We start from the raw sequence: 20,044 nt of genomic DNA, 5'->3' as shown, positions 1-20,044 counted from the left end.
GCAGCCCAGCTCCAGGTCGAGCTGTTGTTCAGCATTTTAGCTATAGAGGGCAGTGTCACTGTCCCTCATATGTGGGATCCGAACCAGGGCCCACTGGCATCCCAAGCCAGTTCTTAACCAACGCGCCACTTGGCCGGCCCAGAAGAATAAGTAACTCTTGAATGTAGTTCTCTAACTCTGCCTCCTTGGTCAGATATATTGTAAAAACAAACATAGTTGCAGAGAAATCTCATAGTTTGATTGTTAGTGATTTAAAAACTGTGTATATTGCAGCATAAAGTGAATTAGTAGGTTAGTGATACTAGAAACTAAAATTTTCAGTAATAGAAATGCCAAACAAATATAAAGTCAAAATATTAATAATTTTTTTTTTTAATTTTGGAGTGACTTATTTGGGTTTTATTTTGGAGTGATGGACATGTCTTGGGAGTAGATAGAGATGGTGGTTGCATAACATTTTGACTGTACTAAATGCCACTGAATTGTTCACTTTAAAATGGTTAGTTTTATGTTATGTGAATTTAACCTTGATAAATTTTTTTAAATAATTTTTTAAAAGTCTAGGAGTTTCGGTTTGGGTAATGGCAGAAGCGCTTGTATTAGATTAACCCTCCTGTGATAACAATTATGAACCCTAGACAAAATATGAAAAAAAGTATTTGAAGTCCTATGAGAGCAACCAAAAGCAGGTGGAAGCTGGAGGGAAGTCACAACATTGAAGGAAGGGAATCACACTGAGTGTGATCATGTTTATATAGCTTTCCTCTAAAGGCGATCCTCAGTCAATGTGGCATGGTCAGAGAGAACTCAAAACAGAAAGCCACAGCCTTATGGCTTAAGGTGTCAGAGGTCAGAGAGGCTGGCTATTAAGGGGAGATACCCAGGACAGGAGAAAGCCACAGAAAGTGAATCCCCAAATCTGCATATAAACTCCCCTCAAATCCTTGGTTGAGTCTTGAACCATGGATGTGTAAGGACTATTCCAAGGAGCCGAGTGGAAAGCAGGAGCTAGAAAGCTGAAAGTGCTGAGCAGAAATTCTAGATGCTGCCCACCAAGGAGAAACAGAGTGTAGATTTTCAAGTCTGGTCATGTTAGAGGGCCATGGTAAAGATGTGAACCTTTCCACTAGAATCACAGAAGGCTGTTCCTTAGGAATAGAAACTCTGTCCCTGGAATTAGGAATTTACTATAACTAAAATTAAAATCAAAGCAGACCAGCCCTAAAAAGTGTAAAAGTCAAGCCTCCCCAACAGTACAGAATATAGATAATCTTGGCAAGGGCACGTGAAGACACTATACTCTGTTCACCAAGATACACTGTATTCTGGGCCATAAAATAAGTCTCAATAAATTACAAAAGGACATGCAGAGTATGTAAAAGAGAAATCAGTAACACATATCTGGAAGAACCCCACATTTAGAAATTAGACAAGATGCTTGTCAATAACCCATGGGTCGAAGAAGAACTCAAAGTCAAAAGAGAAAATACTTTTAACTGAATAATAATGAAAATTCAATATATCAAAATTTGTATGAGAATAAAGCACTGCTTAGAAGAAAATATACAGCTTTGAATGTTTATTAGAAAAAGATGAAAGGGTTAGAATCAGTGATCTTAGTTTCTACCTTAAGAATATTCATTTCTGATTTTTTTTAAAAGATTAGCAATAAAATCATAGGGTGATCTCAATAGAGGCAGAAAAAACATTTGACAAAGTTCAACATCCATTTATGATAAAAACTCTAAACAAAGTTGGTATAGAGGAAACATACCTCAACATAATAAAGACCATATATGATAAGCCCCCAGCTAACATCATACTCAGCAGTGAAAAGCTGAAAGCTTTTCCTCTAAGATTGGGAATCAGACAAGGATACCCATTTTTATCCGACACAGTATTGGAAGTCCTAGCCAGAACTCGTAAGCAAGAAAAAAGAAATGAAGGCATCCAAGTTGGAAAGGAAGAAGTAAAACTGTCACTATTGCAGATAACATGATACAGAACTCTTTATCTTTATAGATATAAAAAACCCTAAAGACTTCACCAAAAATACTATTAGAACTAATGAATGAATTCAGTAAAGTTGCAGGATACAACATGAAAATATAGAAATCTGTTGCAGTTCTATACTCTAATAACAAGCTATCAGAAAGAGAAATTAAGAAAATCCCATTTATAATTGCATCAAAAACAATAAAATACATGGGAATATATTCAACAAAAGAGGTTGAAGGGCCTGTACACTGAAAACTATAAGACATTGTTGAAAGAAATAAAAGACACAAATACATGGAAAGAGAGTCTGTGCGTATGGATTGGAAGAACTATTGTTAAAATGTTCATACTGCCCAGGGCAATATGCAGATTCAGTGTAATCCCTATCAAAATTCCAATCACATTTTTCACAGAAGTAGAACAGACAATCTTGATATTTGTGTGGAGCCACAAAAGACCCCGAATAAACAAAGCAACCTTGAGAAAGAACAAAGCTGGAGGTATCACACCACCTGATATCAAACTATATTACATAGCTATCAAAACAGTGTGGTATTGTCATAAAAACAGACACATACATAAATGGAACAGAACAGAGAGCCCAGAAATAAACCCACATATATAGTCAGTTAATTTATGACAGAAGAGCCAAGAATTTACAGTGGGGAAAGGACAGTCTTCAATAGATGGTGTTGGGAAAACTGCACAGCCACATGCAAAAGAATGAAACTGGACCAGTACCTTACCCTATACAGAAAAATGAACTCAAAATGGATTAAAGACTTGAACTTAAGACCTGGAACCATAGAACTCCTAAAAGAAAACATAGGGGATAAGCTCCTTGACATTGGTCTTGGCAATGATTTTTTAGATTTGACAAGAAAAGCAGAGGCAACTAAAGCAAAAATAAACAAGTGGGACGACATCAAATTAAAAAGCTTCTGTACAGCAAAGGAATAATCAGCAAAATGAAAAGACAACCTACTGACTGGGAGAAAATATTTCCATATCATATCTCATAAGGGGTTAATATCCAAAATATATAAAGAACTCATACAACTGAATAGCAAAATAAATAAATAAAACAATTTGATTTAAAAAATGGGCAGAAAATCTGAATAAACATTTTTCCAAAGAAGATATACAAATGGATGACAGGTACATGAAAAGATGGTCCACATCAGTAATTATCAAGGAAATGCAAAAATATAAACCACAATGAGCTACATCACCTCACACCTGTTAGAATAGCTCTTATAAAAAAAGACAAGAGATAACAAATGCTGGTGAGGATGTGGAGAACAGGGAACCCTTGTGCATAATTGTTGGGAGTGTAAATTGGTGTACCCACTATGGAAAAGTGTGGAGGTTCCCTTCAAAATTGAAAATAGAACTATTATCTAACAGTTCCACTCTGGTTATTTATCCAAAGAAAAGGAAAACAATAACTTGAAAAGATATATGTACCCCATGTTCACTGTAACATTACTTACAGTAGCCAAGATATGGAAACAGCCTAAATGTCCATGACACATGAATGGATAAAAAAAGTGTGTGTGTGTGTGTGTGTGTGTGTGTGTGTGTGTGTGTGTAAAATGGAATATTATTCAGCCATAAAAAAAATTTTAAAAAAGAGAAACAATTTGTAGTTGCCAGAGGTGGGGAATAGGGGGTAAAGGGAGTCAAAACTTCCAGTTATAAAATAAGTCATGGGGTTATAATGTACAGCATGGCAACTATAGCTAATAATATTGCATTGTATATTTGAAAGTTGCTAAGCGAGTACATCTAAACATTCACATCAAAAGAAAAAATATCGTGTAACTGTATGGTGATAATGTTAACTAGACTTATTGTGGTGATCATTGCACAATATATACAGATATCAAGTTATTATTTAAAAAGGGTTAGCAAATTAGGAATAGATGTAAACATCCTCATTCTACAGAAAAAACTAGGGCCAGCAATTTTCCTTAATTAAATATTGAAAGTTTCCTCCATAAGATTGGGAACAAAGCAGGATATTCGCTTTCACTGTTTTATTTAAGTAATAGATATCCTGACCAGTAAAATAAGTCAAGGAAAAAAAAAAGAAACATAAAAGATTGCAAATAAAGAAGTTAAACAGTCCTTATTTGCAGATGACATGATTATTTACATACAAAGTTCTTAAATATCTACAAGAAAGCTACTATGTCAAAGAAATGGATATAGTGGCATCACAAAATACAAAGTCAATATACAAAAATTAATTGTATTTCTACACTATAAGCAATAAACAACTGGAAAATGAAATTTTTCAAAATTCCTTTTATGAGTATACCAACAAGCCTAAAATAACCCTAGAAATGAACTTTATTAAAAATATACAAGATCTCAACGTTGAAAACTACAAAAACATAGCTGGAAGAAATTTTAAAAGCTAGAAATAAAGATATTTTCATCATTTGGAAAACTCAATATTATTACAATGTTTATTTTCCCAAATATGATCTATAGATTTAACACAATCCCAGTCAAAATCCTAACTGGCGTTTTTGTATAAATTGACCAGTTCTTTCTAAAATTTGTATGGAAAAGCAAAGAACTTATAACAGCCATAATAATCATAAAAAAGGACAAAGTTGAGGAACTTACACTATCAGATTTTAAAACTAAAGGGGAAAAAATTAATTACTTACTAATTGCAAAAGGAATCACAAAACCTTTTCAGTGGCAAAATCTGGTGTCCACTGGTAAAACATTATTCTTAATGTTGCTGTGAAGATGTTTTTTGGGGTAAGATTAACTTTTAAACAAGAGGACTTTGAATGAAGCAGATTACCCTCCATAATGTGGGGAGACCTCATCTGATCAGTTCAAGGTTTAATAGATCAAAGACTGACATGTCCTGAGCAAGAAGAAATTCTGGCAGCAAATGACATTTCGTCCCAAATGGTAACTCTTCTCTGGGTCTCCAGCCTCCCAGCCACCCCTACAGATTTTGGACTTAACACGCCTTTTATGGTATGTGTATTTTACCTCAGTCATGTGAACCGGTTCCTTTAAGTAAATAAGTATCTCCCTCCCTCACTCCCATTTCTCTACCACCACCACCACCACCACACACAAACACATCCTGTTGGTTTTGTTTCTCTGGAGAACTGTGACAAATACACCATCGTAAGTAATCAAATTTAGCATCAAAAAGTATGGGTCACACTAATATTACATGGATTCTTGCCCAAAATATTAAACTTAATCCAATCAAATCTTTGTGCGTATACCTGACTTGCAGTTTTCTGGGAATGTAGGAGTTAGAAAAACAAATTAGACTACACCACAATCAGACAAATCCAGAATGTATGCGCTTTCTATGAAACAATTGGCCTGGCACTTTAGTCAACGTCTTTTTAAAAAAGTATTCTACATTAAAAGAGACTAAAGAGACATAACTATGTACAATGAATGTTCATTATAAGTTCCCAATTTGCGGAATAAAAACTTGTAAAAGACATTTAGGGAACAAATATTCATAATATCCAAAAAGTGGAAACAATCCAAATGTCTGTCAGCTCATGAATGGATAAACCAAGTGTGGTATGTCTGTATAATGGAATATTATTCAATCATAAAAAGTAACAACATACTGATGCATGCTACAACATAGATGAACCTCAAAAACATCCTGCTAAATGATGGAAGCCAGTCACAAAAGACTACATAGTATATTATTCTATTTATATAAAATATCCAGAATAAACAAATCCATAGAGGCAGAAAGTAAATGGGTAGCTTATGGGAGGTGGGGTAAGGGTGCAATGGGTATGGATTTCTTTTGGGGTCGATGAAAATAGTCTGTAATTAGACAGTGGTGTTGCTTGCTCAACTTTGTGAATATACACAAAACCACTGAATAATTATTTTAAAGGGATAAATGTTAAGATTTGTGAATATCTTAATAAAGCTGCTATTAAAAAACAAAACAGGGCCGGCCAAGTGTCTCAGTTGGTTAAGACTTGGCTTGGGAAGCACGAGCTGTGAGCAGCAGGGCCACCAGTTCAGTTCCCACATGGGCCAGTGATGCTACGCCCTCTACAGCTTAAGATGGTGAACAACAGCTCAACCTGGAGCTGGGCTGCCGTGAGAGGCCGGCAACGGCGTAGGCTGCAGTGGGCTGCTGTGAGGTACCATGAGTGGCCGGCAGCCAGCCAGAGCTTCCATGAGCCCCTGTGAGTCGCCATGAGCGGCCATCCAGTGGCCTGCGACTGACTACCTCAGCCGGAAGAGCACAATGATCATAATACCAACATGGGCTAGTGAAGCGGCGTCCTCCACAACTAAACTGAAGAACCAAAGGACAGCAACTTGTCTGTTCCCCTTCTCCGATTCCCCAACGCTGTTCCCCTCCTCCAATTCCCCAATAAAAAAATCTTTATCAAAACAAAACAAAATAAAATAGTGGTTAAAATGGCCTCAGTAGTCAAACAAATCTCTTTCCTGCATGGCAGCAAGTACGTGAAAGGAGCATTCTAACTTGCTTGTACGTCGGCTGCCTTTGAGACATCTAGGCAGATCCCTTCCCTAGGGCCTACAAGAATGTCATGACTAAGAGTGCACTAAATATAGATGCTGCAAATCTGAAATCTGTTCTCCACTGGAAAGAAATGATTCCCTTGAATTTGAGACTTAGCAGAACTGAAAGCATCAAAAGAGCAGCTATCTGAACATTTCCAGTAGCAGGTACCATCCACGTGCCAGTCAGGGGAGCATGTGCCACCACAGGTTTAAAAAACGTGCCAGTGGAAATCTCCATCTAACTAAAGATTTCCAAAATCTCAATAATTTAAAGTAATAGTAAATACAATAAAATGCTAGTACAGTTAGAGAAATAGGATAGTCTCTCAGAATTGATTGAAATGGGATATGACCTATATGTTATTGTCTGTAGGTTGAAATTTAGCCAATGTATTAGAGATAGAAAGTAAAGGATAATAGTTCGCAGTGTAGCTAGAGATGAGAGGCAGTACAATGATGATGTGTCCTAGATGAATAGTAAAAATAAAAAATGCTGTAACATTCGAAGTTTATCACTAGTATCCATGTACAGAGCATCTGTTCGAGCATGGCCCCCTCCCAGGTGTGTAGAGGGAAAGACAAAAGGAGAGCCTCTACCTGAAGTCCATTATTGAAAAGTTATTCTAAAACTGCTTCCCATTTAATAATAATTTTATATTCTTAAAAGCCCCAAGTAATGTTTTCTCTTTTTTTCTCTAATAGATACTGTGAGAGAAGTACGGAAATATTCCTCCATTTCTGCTGTTGAACACAGCTCATCCAGCAGACCTGGTGCCCATGAACATACGCAGATGAAACTTTTCAGGTCACAAAGAAACCTTTACATTTCTGGATTCTCATTATTTTTGTGGCTGTAAGTAAGAAACACACACACACACACACACACACACACACACACAATTTAAAAACATAATTTATGTTTCTCTCGTTTTTTAACCTCCATACACTTGATTATTTTTCTATATTATTGAGTATAGTAACATCTTCATAAAATAACTCAGATGATAGACTCATATAACAAGCAATCATTATGGCTATGGATGTGATAGATTCAAAAGCCCTGCATGATCTGGCCCCTGCTTCTCTCTAGAGCCTTGTCGCATGCTGTTCTCTGACATGTACACCACATTCCACCCCCACTGACCTTTACTGTTCTTTCATTCTGGCAACAAATATTTCTTGAGTTCCTGTAGTGTACCTCCCTCCTTCCTACTTCAGGGCCTTCACACCTGTTTTTTTCTGCTAGAACACCCATCCCTTCCCTCTTTCCCTGGCTAACTTCTACTCATCCTTCAGTCCCTTTCTCAGGAAAGCTTTCTGTGACCATCACGCCCCCATGTAGGCAGGTCTCCCCTTGTACACTCCCACAGGATGTATATATGCTTTTCTTTCAAATATCATTCACGATTGTACTTAAATCCTGTTGTAACGCTTGCCGTCCTGACTAGCACCTGAACTTCTCAAGAGCAAGCAGGCACTTAGTCTCACTTCCTGCTGTGTACGGAGGGCCTAGCACAGTGTTTAACACTTAACAGTTCCTGAGGAAATATCTGTTGAATGAATAATTGAAAAGAGTAATTGCTACTTCTAACAATGGAAGTTACCAGTAAACAGATGTGAATGAGCAGTTTTTAGGCTTGACCAGCCTTATACAATGCTCTTTAAATAGCAAATTTTTAACTGAGCCAAAAACAAAAAACCAAAAAAAAAAAAAAAAACAGAGAGAGAGAGAATTCTCTTACTGGTCCTGCTACACTGTCTGAAATTCTGTTTCTGCTTCTCCTGGCTAGAAGCCTCTACAAAGAAAAGAATTAAATTAGTAAGTACCATTGAACCTGTGTTCCAAAAGTTACTCTTCTAACAAAGATTCCAAATGAATGCGACACAGGCATGTTTTGACTGGAAGACTTGGATTTAAAAGAAAATATATGTCCTCCCTACACATCATCTCTTCACCACACCCATACCTAAAGGGGAGTCATTTGACAATGCCTATTTATTTTTAAAGTTGGTTTTTGTTTTTTTTTTCTTAGAGTGTTGAGACGTCTGGTTACCCTTATTACTCAGCTGGCAAAAGAACTGTCAAACAAAGGAGTACTTAAAACTCAAGCAGAAAATACTAATGCCGCTGCCAAAAAATTCATGAAAGAGAATGAAAAACTAAGACGGGTATTTAAATTTTCCTTTTAAAAATTTATGTAAATGTTGATATTCCCAAGGGGTGGTATATTATTTTTCATCATCAAAAAAGAGCATTTCATACTTTATAAGCAGAAAATGACCATAAATAGCAATATTCTACAAAATGATTGTCTCAAAAGTATTTTATTATCCTTTAGATGTGTTTGTTCTCACAGTTTCCTTCAATAATAGATTAACGCCATTGGACCTACTTCCTATGGTTCAAGGAGAAAACAGTATTCTGGGAATATGAATTTTAATTCCTTTATTACCATAATTTTACTTTATAACCTAAAGCAAGTAAGTGTCTATGTTTCCATTCCCTTTTCAGTTAAATTATTTTTGTAAGTCCTTTTTTTTTGTTTTTGTTTTTTTGTTTTCTTTTAAATGATGGTTATTTAGTAAGCAGAAGAAAGTAGTTGATGTAGATTGATGACTGCATATATTTAAAATCTTTAATTAGGTGATGCTATTGATAATCCTTCATTGAGAACCTATGCTGTCCTTCCTCTGCCCTTCAGGGAGAGTGTGAATCAGGTATTGATACTTTTCCCATTAAATAAAAAGAAGAACAAATGGAAAAATAAAAGATACAAAATTACTTTGGGTTTTTTTTTCCTTAAGTTTAAAATTTAGGAGTCAGATCTCATAGCTTGAGTGTCTTCAGTTCATATTTTGCTAATTCTGCTTCTTAGAAAAAAGATTCAATGGAATCATTCAGAATCAAAACAGATTTTTCTTGAAGAAAGCATTCCTAAAGTAATGCAATACTATTTCTCTATCATAAATTAATGAAATGCAGTCGGTCATATGTTACACCAAATTATATTTATGTAAAAAGTATTGTAAGTCCAACTGTAAAGAATTTAAATTTTTATCCAAGTCATAAAGCCCAGCCTCTTACAGAAAGAACTATAAGCACCACCTTTTATCAATTACAAATGAGTTAGCTATTACACAGTACAACATAAAGCTTTCTAAAACATATTAAATAAGACAAAACTCATTTCGCAAAATTGGGCTTGGTATTACAGTATCATGGTCTCCTACTCAAATAAAACAAACCCTTGTTTTATTTTTTTATGATGTGCCTTATTTTCACTACAACAAAAGTAAAGCAGGACCTCTTTTCACAGAAACAGAATTCAAAAATGTTTTTTTGGATAGACTGTAGCCAGCATCTTTTAAGGAAACTTTTAGAGAATAAGCACCAGTTATTTTTTACTTAGTTTTGTTCTGTTTTGAAAAGGCATTGAATTCACAGATGTCATGTAAATTTCCCTTTGTAGTAAATATAGGTCTGGGAAATCAAGCTGTTGAGATTTCTGAATTCAAAAGCAAGCAATAAGTCATTTTTGCTTTGCGGGGAGAATGTTTCAGCAACACTGTCAGCCTCATTTTGTACGTTAATATTATTTGCATTATTTTTTATCCTTTGATCTCATTTCACAATGGTGAAAACAAAACAAACCCCGCCAAGCTTTGATTAAGATGGTGGCTAAGCTCAAAGCACCGGGCCTTGTCTCTGTAGACTTGCCATGAGCCTGTCTGGACTTTAACATTATGCCCATTGTGTCAGATTGATGAGTTGTAACTACTAATAGAACACTGCTTTTTTCCTCTCTTTTTTTTTTTTTAAGGTTTTGTTTTTTTTAATTGGGGAATTGGGGGAGGAGAACAGAGCTGGGGAATCGGGGGAAGGGGAACAGACACGTTGCTGTCGTTTTTTTGTTGTTGTTGTTCTTCAGTCTAGTCATGGAGGACGCCGCTTCACTGGCCCATGTTGGTATTATCATTGCTCTCTTCCCGGGTGAGGCAGACCAGTCGCCGGCCTCTGCATGGCGGCTCACAGCGGCTCTTGGCAGTTCACACCGGCTGCCAGCTGCTCACGCTGGCGGCCAGCCACACACGGTAGCTTATGGCAGCCCACTGCAGTAGGGGCTGCAGCCTACACCATCGCCGGAGACTCACGGCAGCCCATCTCCAGGTCGAGCTGTTGTTCACCATCCTAGCTGTAGAGGGCAGTGTCAGTGGCCCTCATATGGGATCCAAACTGGGGCCCTGCTGCTCAGAGCTGGCGTCCCAAGCCAGCTCTCAACCAATGCGCCACTCAGCCAGCCCTTCCTCTCATTTTTTAGTTGTTTTCCTCCTACTCTTCAGCTCCAAGAAAAGAGAAAGTGTTTTTATAAAGTTTGGTACTATTATTTTTCTCATATGCATCATAATTAATGTACTTAAATTACTCTTGTCCTTCATAAAAAAACACCTTCATCAAAACCTGTATGGAATTTTTCCATGGGAATTGTTTTCAGAACCAGTTACCATTGCAAGGAAATTTATTTCATGACTACGGATTCTTTGATCCTGTGCAATTTCTCTTGTTATGTTTTCCTTCCATTTGGTTCCATGCTGTCCTGGTTCCCTGCTTCCTGCATACCTAGGACCCACTTGGTGGCCCTATGTCATCAGCGGTGCAGAGAGATGCTGGGCTAAAGCCAGTACACAGTGGGGAGAAAGAGTGAGCTGGACATAAATACTGTCAGTGCCCAAAGTGCAGCTAACAGACCAATAAAGGCCACAGGTCAGAATACCAAAGGTGACTTCTGTTTGAAGATACCTCGTTCATGTAGGTTTTGAAATGCTAGCTAAGGAAGGATAATATTGCTAAAACACCTCTTCATTCTCTATCAGAGACACATTATCTAATGGAAAGTGCATTACATTGAGATCCAAGAGACTTGGGTGCTAGTGCCATTCTACCAGTCATTAGCATTGTGATCTAGGGCAAGTCACCTCATATGTTCTGGGCCTCCAGGTTTAAATAATAGCAAACAGTGTGCCAGGTATCACTTCAAATACTTAACAGAAAAGCATTAACTCTTAATTCTTGCAACACCCCATGAGGTTGATACTGTTGTTATCTGCATTTTATACATGAGGAAATGGAGACACAAAAATGTTAAGTGACTTGCTCAAAATCGTTCAGCTACTAAGTGACAAAACTAAGATTTGAATCCAAGCAGTCTGACCCTAGAATCCACACTAATCGTAACCACATTGTTTTGTCCTTGGCTTCTAGGCCATCCTATAACATGACTAGCCGATGGTGCCTGAGACCCCTTTGTGTTCTGATATTCAGTTAATGAAATGAAGTAATTATGAAAGACCAGCTAACTTTTAATTGCTTTAAATAACAGCTTTACTTCTTGCTAGTTTCTTTTCTAGCCACTTAGCAAGGTGGGATACAGTGGGTGGGACAGTGAACACATGTAGTATTGTAGCTGTTAGCTATTGAATTTCAGATTCCAGGGCTCTTGGTGGTTCTCTAGCATCAAGTTACACGTAATAAATTTGGACAAGTTTAGAGGTGCAGTCATGAAAGCTTATTTTCAAGACTGACGCAAATCCAACTTTTCAAGTAAATGGCATAATAATTCAAGCAGTCAGTGTAAACATTCCTGCAATCAATGGTTCCCTTCCAACTTGGGTAATCACGGGAGACCGTGTGAACTGAACTCAGTAAAGTAACAGCTAAGATTGTTTTGAACTTGAGGAGGGCAACACATTTATACAGATTTGGCGAAATTTTTCTTCTTATTTCTGCTCTTTAAATTTTTTTTAATTTTAATTTTGAAGGTATAAGGCTCCTTCAGTTGTAGTGTGTACTTTTGTTCTCTTATCTTCTAAATTACATTAGTAAAGGAACCACCCTGAAGTAGAAATTCTTTTCTATGTCAGCCTGTTTAAAATTGTCCTGTGTTGCTGTTTTCTCCTGACTGTATCAAGTTGCTGCACTTTAGTCAAATCACCCATACCAGTGTGTACATATTTTATTTTTCAAATGTTAACTTGCCTTTCTTGGTAACTTAAATTCCTTAAAATTTCTTTAAGATGTCTACCTCTTAATTCTATTAACAATGATGGTTTCTATTCAGACCTACATATTATGAAATTTTTATTCCATGCTGTTTTTCTTTCAGTCACATATTTTACTATTTAGGTTTTAATTTTTCTTGCCTAGAAAGGATAAGCTAGAAACATAAAATAAACATTTTCAAAGCCAGAATAGATTTTAAAATATGAAGATCATTGTAAAGGATTAATGAAATAAAAGTAATTTGGAAACTAGTCAGAGAAACTTAGAATTTTCCAAGCATAGGGATGGCCCTTTGATTTTCCACTTCCCACCTCCACCCTCACAACATTATATTCATCTGTATAAAAATAGTCTGAATAGACAACTCTGCAACTGGAACATGATGGTTTTCCAATTAATATCCTCAGAACTGTTTTTTCCTTAGATTTGCATTACACTCTTAATTAAGGGAAAGACATTCACATTATTTACCTAAATACTTTTGAAAATATAATTTTAATCATAGCTCAACCAGAAGCTCTTGTCATTTTTATTTCAGAGATTTCAACCATTGTAAGGAGAAATCTTTTTTGTGTGTTTGCCAAATATCAGGTTTCTGTTAGCAAAAGTACATTGTAGAAAATTATAAAATACTAGAAAGACAAAGGATAAAGACTAATAATTTTAAATACGTTACTCAGCCCATTTCCTGGAAGAATGTCTGGCTATTGCAATCTAAGCTTACTTCTTCTATAACTCTCTTTTCTTATAGCTCTTGAAAAGCTATAACAAGGAAGAGGAATACATTTTGGAAGCAGAAAATAAAAAACTGGTAGAAGACCAGGAAAACCTGAAATCTGAATTAAAGAAGACTTCAGATGGTAAAGTTGGGTGCATGTGCCAAAGTAGAAAGGGTGATATCTTATGCTGTTACACTTCACTGTTTTGCCTAAAACAAAAATAATGGCTTTCTGTTCTTCTGGCTAAAATACCAAGAGTGACCTATTTATAAATTCCTGCTCAAATATGAAGTTAAAACATTGTTTCGGCCAAGAAAAACATGCTCTGTTATACAGGAAAACATGTAGGTGTTTCAGATCTGTATTGTAAATACAGATGTTCCTGCCTTAGCAAAAGCGCTATGTTCCTGAAGAGTTGCTTGTAAACACATTTTTGGAAACTAAATCACATTTTTCCATCATAGTATATTGCTTCTTTGAAAGAAGGCATCACAGGGAGACAATTTTGGTTACAAGAAAATATATTGCTAATCTCCAGCCCTAATATGTCTTACCTGCCAGATATAAGGAGAGCATTCCTTGAAAGAGATGGATAGACATAGCATAAGAACAATCTAGGATGTCAACTGAGCACTGGAATGGCACATTCCAAAATACATTGCACAGAGGACTTGGAGTAGAGCATCCTAACTTCGTTTCCCTGGAGGCAGCTATTCTACATTTTTTGTTTTTTGAAATAGTTCTGCTAGTATGTTCTTCTTCTTAGCTAAATAACAACTTATTATTCCTGCAGCTGCATAGCACAGAAAAGTAGATAACCCAAGTCCAACGTCATCCCAGGGAACTGTTAAAGTTTATGGTTTGACCCCAGACAACATTTTCTGCGTGTAACAAGATATTTCTTGTCCAGATACTGGGAAACCTCTCAGCTCATCAGTTAAGATAATGATCAATGCAAAGACCTTTAATTTCAAGTCTCTTCCACTGCTTGAATGTTGGAGGTACATTGGAGAATGTTCAGTGACTGAATCTAGGACCTACTTTTTATGCCTTTTGTAAACTTTAATTTTTTTAAATTGGCCTCGGTATAATTGAAGTTCTCTGTAATATAACTTACAAATTGATAATCTATTTACATTGTTTGGATAGTTTACTTCATCAAGATATATTTGAATTTGAGCTGGAAAGTCTGAAGATAAAAGTTAATTCTATTTAAAAAAACAAGAATAGGATATTTTATGTGATATAAAATTTTTTAGTAACTTTTCTACTTATTTAATGTGAAAAAAAGAAAATCAGAAAATAGTTTAGAGGCAGTAAGTTAAAAACTAATTCATTCTTCTAGACAAAGTGGCAGGTGTAGTACAGCCCAAAATTCAAAATCTTGTGGATACTGTTGGCTTTTCTGCAATTCCAAAAGATTTGGAACATGATCAAGAAGTTTTAATATTTGTATGAAGATACATTTAGTAATCATCTGCCCTCTATGTTAGACATTTTACAAGAGAAAGTCTTTTTTTGCCCAATACAAAATATTGCTGCTAATCCTTCTGAAGAATGCAAGGGACTATTTTCAAATTACCTTTAATTATTTTTTTAAAATTGTTTCAAAATCTTGCTTTCTTTTTTTCACATCTGCCAAGGATCCTTTTTCTTATGTTGTAGGCAGGGTGGCACAAAAATAAAAGACAGAATATGTTAATGTGCCATGCTATACTTCTCCGCCTGGCAGGTTTAGTTTCTTCCACCTTTTCCTTTCAAAACTCCATCTTTGAGAAATTTTGAGCCTTAACTTCACAAGTCTGAGCTATAACTCTAAACTCCTCATTTTAGAGTAACATAAAGAAACTTAATATTCCTTTAAGAGACAATTTAGATGTTTAGAGAAAATAAACTCTTTGATAATATAGGCATTGTGTTCGTAATCTGATAACAAGAGAATACCAGCTTCTGTCTTCTGTGTTTGAAGTGTAGACTGCCAGGCTACTTTCAGAGTGAATCAGTGTTGGGATAGAAGCAGATTTTACCTGTTTGAGTATGTCCTGTTTGGTTCCTACAAGGTGTGTAATATTTTATGAACACATTGTATTTACCCCAAGTTATTTAGATAACATTATTAATGACCTTGAGAAGATCAAAGTTCCATTTCTAAAGGGCGTGTGTGTGTGTATGTGTGTGTGTGTGTGTGTGTGTGTGTGTGTACTCATATTCATTAAGGCAAGAACTAAGAAATTACATAAGCTAATAGTACAAGATTTGGATTAATTTAGCAGCAAAATGCTTTGTACATAGTACCATTCAAAAATATTAACTGATTTCTAAAGATTCAGGGTGTTAAGGCCGACAGTGCTTAAGAAATGTTTCAGAAAGTTCTTTTGTATTTGAAAATTGAGTAGAAAAGCAGTGTGGTTTATTTTTTAATAGGGGTGAATCGAGTATTTTCAATACAACTTGTTTTACCCTTGCTGTTTCTTTAAGTGAAAGATTTCCTCCAAAGTGTATTAGTAGAAATAAAGCATAAATACAACTGTTTTTCAAGCAGGTTAGCCCCAAACTAGAAAAGTGGTATTCTGAAGGCAGGTATTAAGAACATTGTATCAGTAGTGCCAAACTCTCCATCAGTTTTTAACCACCAACTTTTGACCAGATTTAGTAAATTCCCTGTGTGTCAGGGTATTAACATGACCCTCGTGATCCAGGAGAGTGTGCATGTCCCCAAGCACCTAATTTACACTCAGGCACTAACTTAGGTGTAAAAACCTGATCTGTCGTTTTTAATGATCATTTTAACAATAAATCTGATGTCCCAGCATGTGGACTAATTGGGAAATGGCACTACCATGAAAAAATGAGAACTTAAGCTTTGAAGATTTACAGAACTCACACACTTTCATAATAAAAATAGATCCTGTATGTAATGGAAAACCTGACACCCAAGAAGATTGGCTTCAAAGGGCTCTTTCAGGATAGCAGCTGTATTTTTTCTTATAAATGCTACTGACTCGATATTATTCTTATAACTGGAGGAAATCTGTACCATGTGATCATTGCGTGTATCCAGGCAGTGGTAAAGGTAGATCGGATTTTAAAAGTGATGGAACTGTCTGTGGCAGTGTCTACTCCTCATTCTTTAGGAGCAGGAATATCCCCATGATGTGCTGCATTAAACAAGTTCTCAGGACTGCATCTTCCAGTAGCGCTTGAGCACTAGTGTGTTTCTCCTACATAAAGGGAAAGAAAAAGAAGAAAAGTTGGGCAAATTCCTTGACCCCACCTTTATTCTGTCTGTCTTCCTCCCTCTCTTCCTTCCCCTCCTTTCTTTCCTGTCCTTCTCTTTCGTCCTTCCCTCCCTCCCTTCATTCTTCTTCCTTTTATTCTGTGTATTTCGGTCAAAAATTTTTTAAATAACTTTTCAAACAATTCATTTATTGCAAGACTATTTAACATGGAACTTAATTAAAACTGTTCTAAAAAGCATTTCAGTTAAGGATAAAGCAAATTTTTAATGTTTCCTAAACAAAGTGTATACAAACAACAGAAACCGAATGTAAAGGCCTATTCTGTACACCTAAGTATTGACAGCTATGACAAGGCCCTTCGATTTGGAACAGGAAACAGAACCTTCTAGTCCTTTTTAATCTTCTAGTTGATTATTCAACTCTCCTCCTGGATAAATACTTCCATATCACCATAGCTTACCTTGAAAAGAGCTAACATTTCCTTTTACAGACGAACTTCACTACCCTTGAAGATTTTAGAGCAAAAAGGGAATAAAGTCATCATCCTCTAATTCTAGTGATAAGTCATGCGAACATAGGGACCCCCGAGTGAAAACAGTTGGAGTGCTTTTCAGGAGAAATTGAAGATCAAAACAAGAGAAAAAATTACAGGGGAATTACTGTTCTATATACCAGTAACCTCAGATTCCTGCCTCCTGAGTCTTAAGTCTTAAACAAGAATAAGACATGAGCTTTTTATACAAATGTAAAACTGGGTTTCCAGTTCCTTGCAAAGGAACTATTTGAGCCATCTCTCTATCTAAAAATAAATTCTCAAAGTCCAACCTAAGCATGGTTTACAATTGTAATTCTTATGGCTGTGAACTGAATGATCTTTAACTTGCAGTTACATCAAAGCCACCATCTTACTATAAAATTGTTAATGCTTTTAAAAATTTGGTAGTTTTGGTCATAATATATTTTTGCTTTATTACCTTTTAAGGAGTTTTTATGTCTTGAATAAGAAAAAACATGATTTTCCTCCTCTGTTTACATATCTGGACGTTTCTGCTTCTTTGACAGCTACTTTCTTTTATTAACTGAAGAAAAAACCGTATTTAAAAAGAATAGTATGGTTTGTTTGATGGATGTGACAGTAGGCTATATGTAACGAATAGCATATTAATTACTTAAAGCAAATAAAATATATGACCCATCCTTTTAGTTGGGGTTCAGATCTTTGGTTTTTGTTTTTGTTTTTTAATAAATAATGTATTACCATTTATTAGTTTTTATTACCTCCACATGTGGTTGATGTTATTGTCAAACCAGAAAAAGGGAGCTTGCTTGCTGTAAGACCACGTTAATGGTCCTAATATATATGATAATATTGTTTCCTGGTTGGCCTTCTGTTATGTTCCCATTTAGTTGTGCTGCTTTCCTTTTCAGTGAGCTTTGTATCCACTCCCAGGGCCTATACATGTAAAATAAACCATTTGTGTCCCTCAGTCACCAGGAGGCATAGCTGTGGGGAACATAGTAACGTAAGACAGAAATTCAAGAATACTTTAAATATCATCAACAATACCAGCAAGCATAACTGATGCTAGGTACCCTGAGAAAAAGCTTTTGTAGTCTCTCCAGAGGGTCATTAAAGCAAGAGAAAACAGTCTCTTCCCTAAAGAACTTACAGTCCAGATGGGTGCATCCAACATATATACATAAAATGTGATCATTTCCTCCCCTGTGTGATACTTGCGTTTGTCTACCAAAACTATGGAGTGGAGAGTGCTACCCTGTTTCCCCGAAAATAAGACCTAGTTGGAAAATAAGCCATAGCATGATTTTTGGTGCCAAAATATGGCACCTTGGCCTACTGAATATTTTAAGCTGAAAGGAGTTTGTGGAAAAGGCACCCTTCTCCCTGAAACAGGTCATAAAACCCTCATGTGAGGGGTGTGTGCCCTCCATACCCTGGAGGAATCATGCTGCGGCTTATTCTCCAGCTAGGTCTTATTTTTGGGGAAATACAGTAAGTGCATGCTGAATACAAGAATGTTCCAGATGATAAGATTGTAATGAAGCACAATCCTCAATGTTGATGGACATGTAGATTGGTAGGAAAATGAGTGACATGACCTTACTATTGTGAGAAGAGCAAAGCATATAGCAAACTGGTGTGTCAGAAGTTGATGTGTCACCCTAGGATACAATCAAAGATAATGCTGTAAAGTTTAGAGGCCCATTGATGGAGCCCCTAAAAAATTGAGGGGATGATTAATTAGAATGCTTGGGTGTTTTTCCCTGCTGTCTTATTCCCCATCTAGATATGAATGATCACTAGAGGCCTTCGCGGTAAATACCTTTATAGTTAGTAATTGGCTTGTATCAGGTTTATGTTTACCGCCAAGCGAGATACAGAAATTAAGCTGGACAACTCTAGTCTAAAAACACTTTCAATTGGAAAAAAAAAAATCACCAAACTCTCAATAGGGGTTATCATTGGCATGTACAATGAAGTTTGTTTTCTGTAGTTTAAATTATTTTCTATAATGAATTTCTTCTATTTGTACAGTGAAATTGATAGTTTTATTGTTTTAAAAAAAAACAGAAAAACTCCCAAGTATTCAGGTAATCTAAGGCAGTAGTTTTTTGGCTTAAATTATCTAATTAACTCACTCTATTCTAGACTTTGAGAGTAGATACTGAATATTAGAAATTGTTTAAACTTATGCTAAGTTACATTGCAAGATCTGTGAAAATACATTGGGTAGTCTTGATCAAGTCACTGAAGCTTTTTAGGCCACAGTTTTCTGTACAATGAGGGAATGGACTAGTCAACCTTAAATGTCCATATAGCTCCAAATCATGTAATTAAGCATAAGTGACCATCAGGAACTATTTTCATTGTTGGTTTTTTGACCTTTGAAATTATATTTAGTTTTCATCAGAGAAAACTTATTTTTCCAATTTTTTAAATTAAAACTTATTGGGGTGACAATGGTCAATGAAACTACATAGGCTTCAAGTGTATAATTCTATAATACATCACATATATATTGCATTATGTGTTCACCTCCCAGAGTCAGTTCTCCTTCCATCACCATATATATATCACTTTTACCCTCTTCTACCACCCCCCTCCCACTTACCCTCTGGTAACCACTAAGCTATGTCTGTGTCTATGAGTTTCTATTTATTTGCTTGTCTTGTTCCTTTGTTGCTTTCTATTTTATATCCCAGGTATGAGTGAAGTCATATGGTTCTCGACTTTGACTTTTTCTGTCTGACTTATTCCACTTAGCATAACAATCTCAAGATCCATCCATGTTGTTGCAAATGGCAGTATTTCATCTTTTCTTATGGCAGGGGAGTATTCCATTGTATATATACATAAGAGAAAAGTTTTCACCATAACTTCCCTTCTTCCAGCCTTAAGCTCAGCAAGTGGTTAATTAAACCATATTTCTCACATTAGAAAAATGTTTCATGTA

The 20,044-nt window shown here is 36.0% G+C and overlaps 1 protein-coding gene across 4 annotated transcripts in view; it reads left to right on the top strand.

Moving 5' to 3' along the window:
- The window catches only part of LOC109372675 (B cell receptor associated protein 29), a 52,862-nt gene that overhangs the window by 7,786 nt on the left and 25,032 nt on the right, over positions 1 to 20,044 (top strand). For all 4 annotated transcript variants that reach the window (XM_019626056.1, XM_019626057.1, XM_019626059.1 and 1 more), the window contains exons 4-6: positions 7,258 to 7,408; positions 8,589 to 8,724; positions 13,365 to 13,473. In XM_019626056.1, coding sequence (XP_019481601.1) covers positions 7,258 to 7,408; positions 8,589 to 8,724; positions 13,365 to 13,473 — 396 coding nt within the window. The remainder of the gene's footprint in view (positions 1 to 7,257; positions 7,409 to 8,588; positions 8,725 to 13,364; positions 13,474 to 20,044) is intronic.

The sequence above is a fragment of the Hipposideros armiger genome, unplaced genomic scaffold (assembly GCF_001890085.2).
Source record: "Hipposideros armiger isolate ML-2016 unplaced genomic scaffold, ASM189008v1 scaffold_655, whole genome shotgun sequence".
In the NCBI taxonomy this organism is placed as follows: Eukaryota; Metazoa; Chordata; class Mammalia; order Chiroptera; family Hipposideridae; genus Hipposideros; species Hipposideros armiger.
This window is presented reverse-complemented; position numbering and strand designations above follow the sequence as displayed.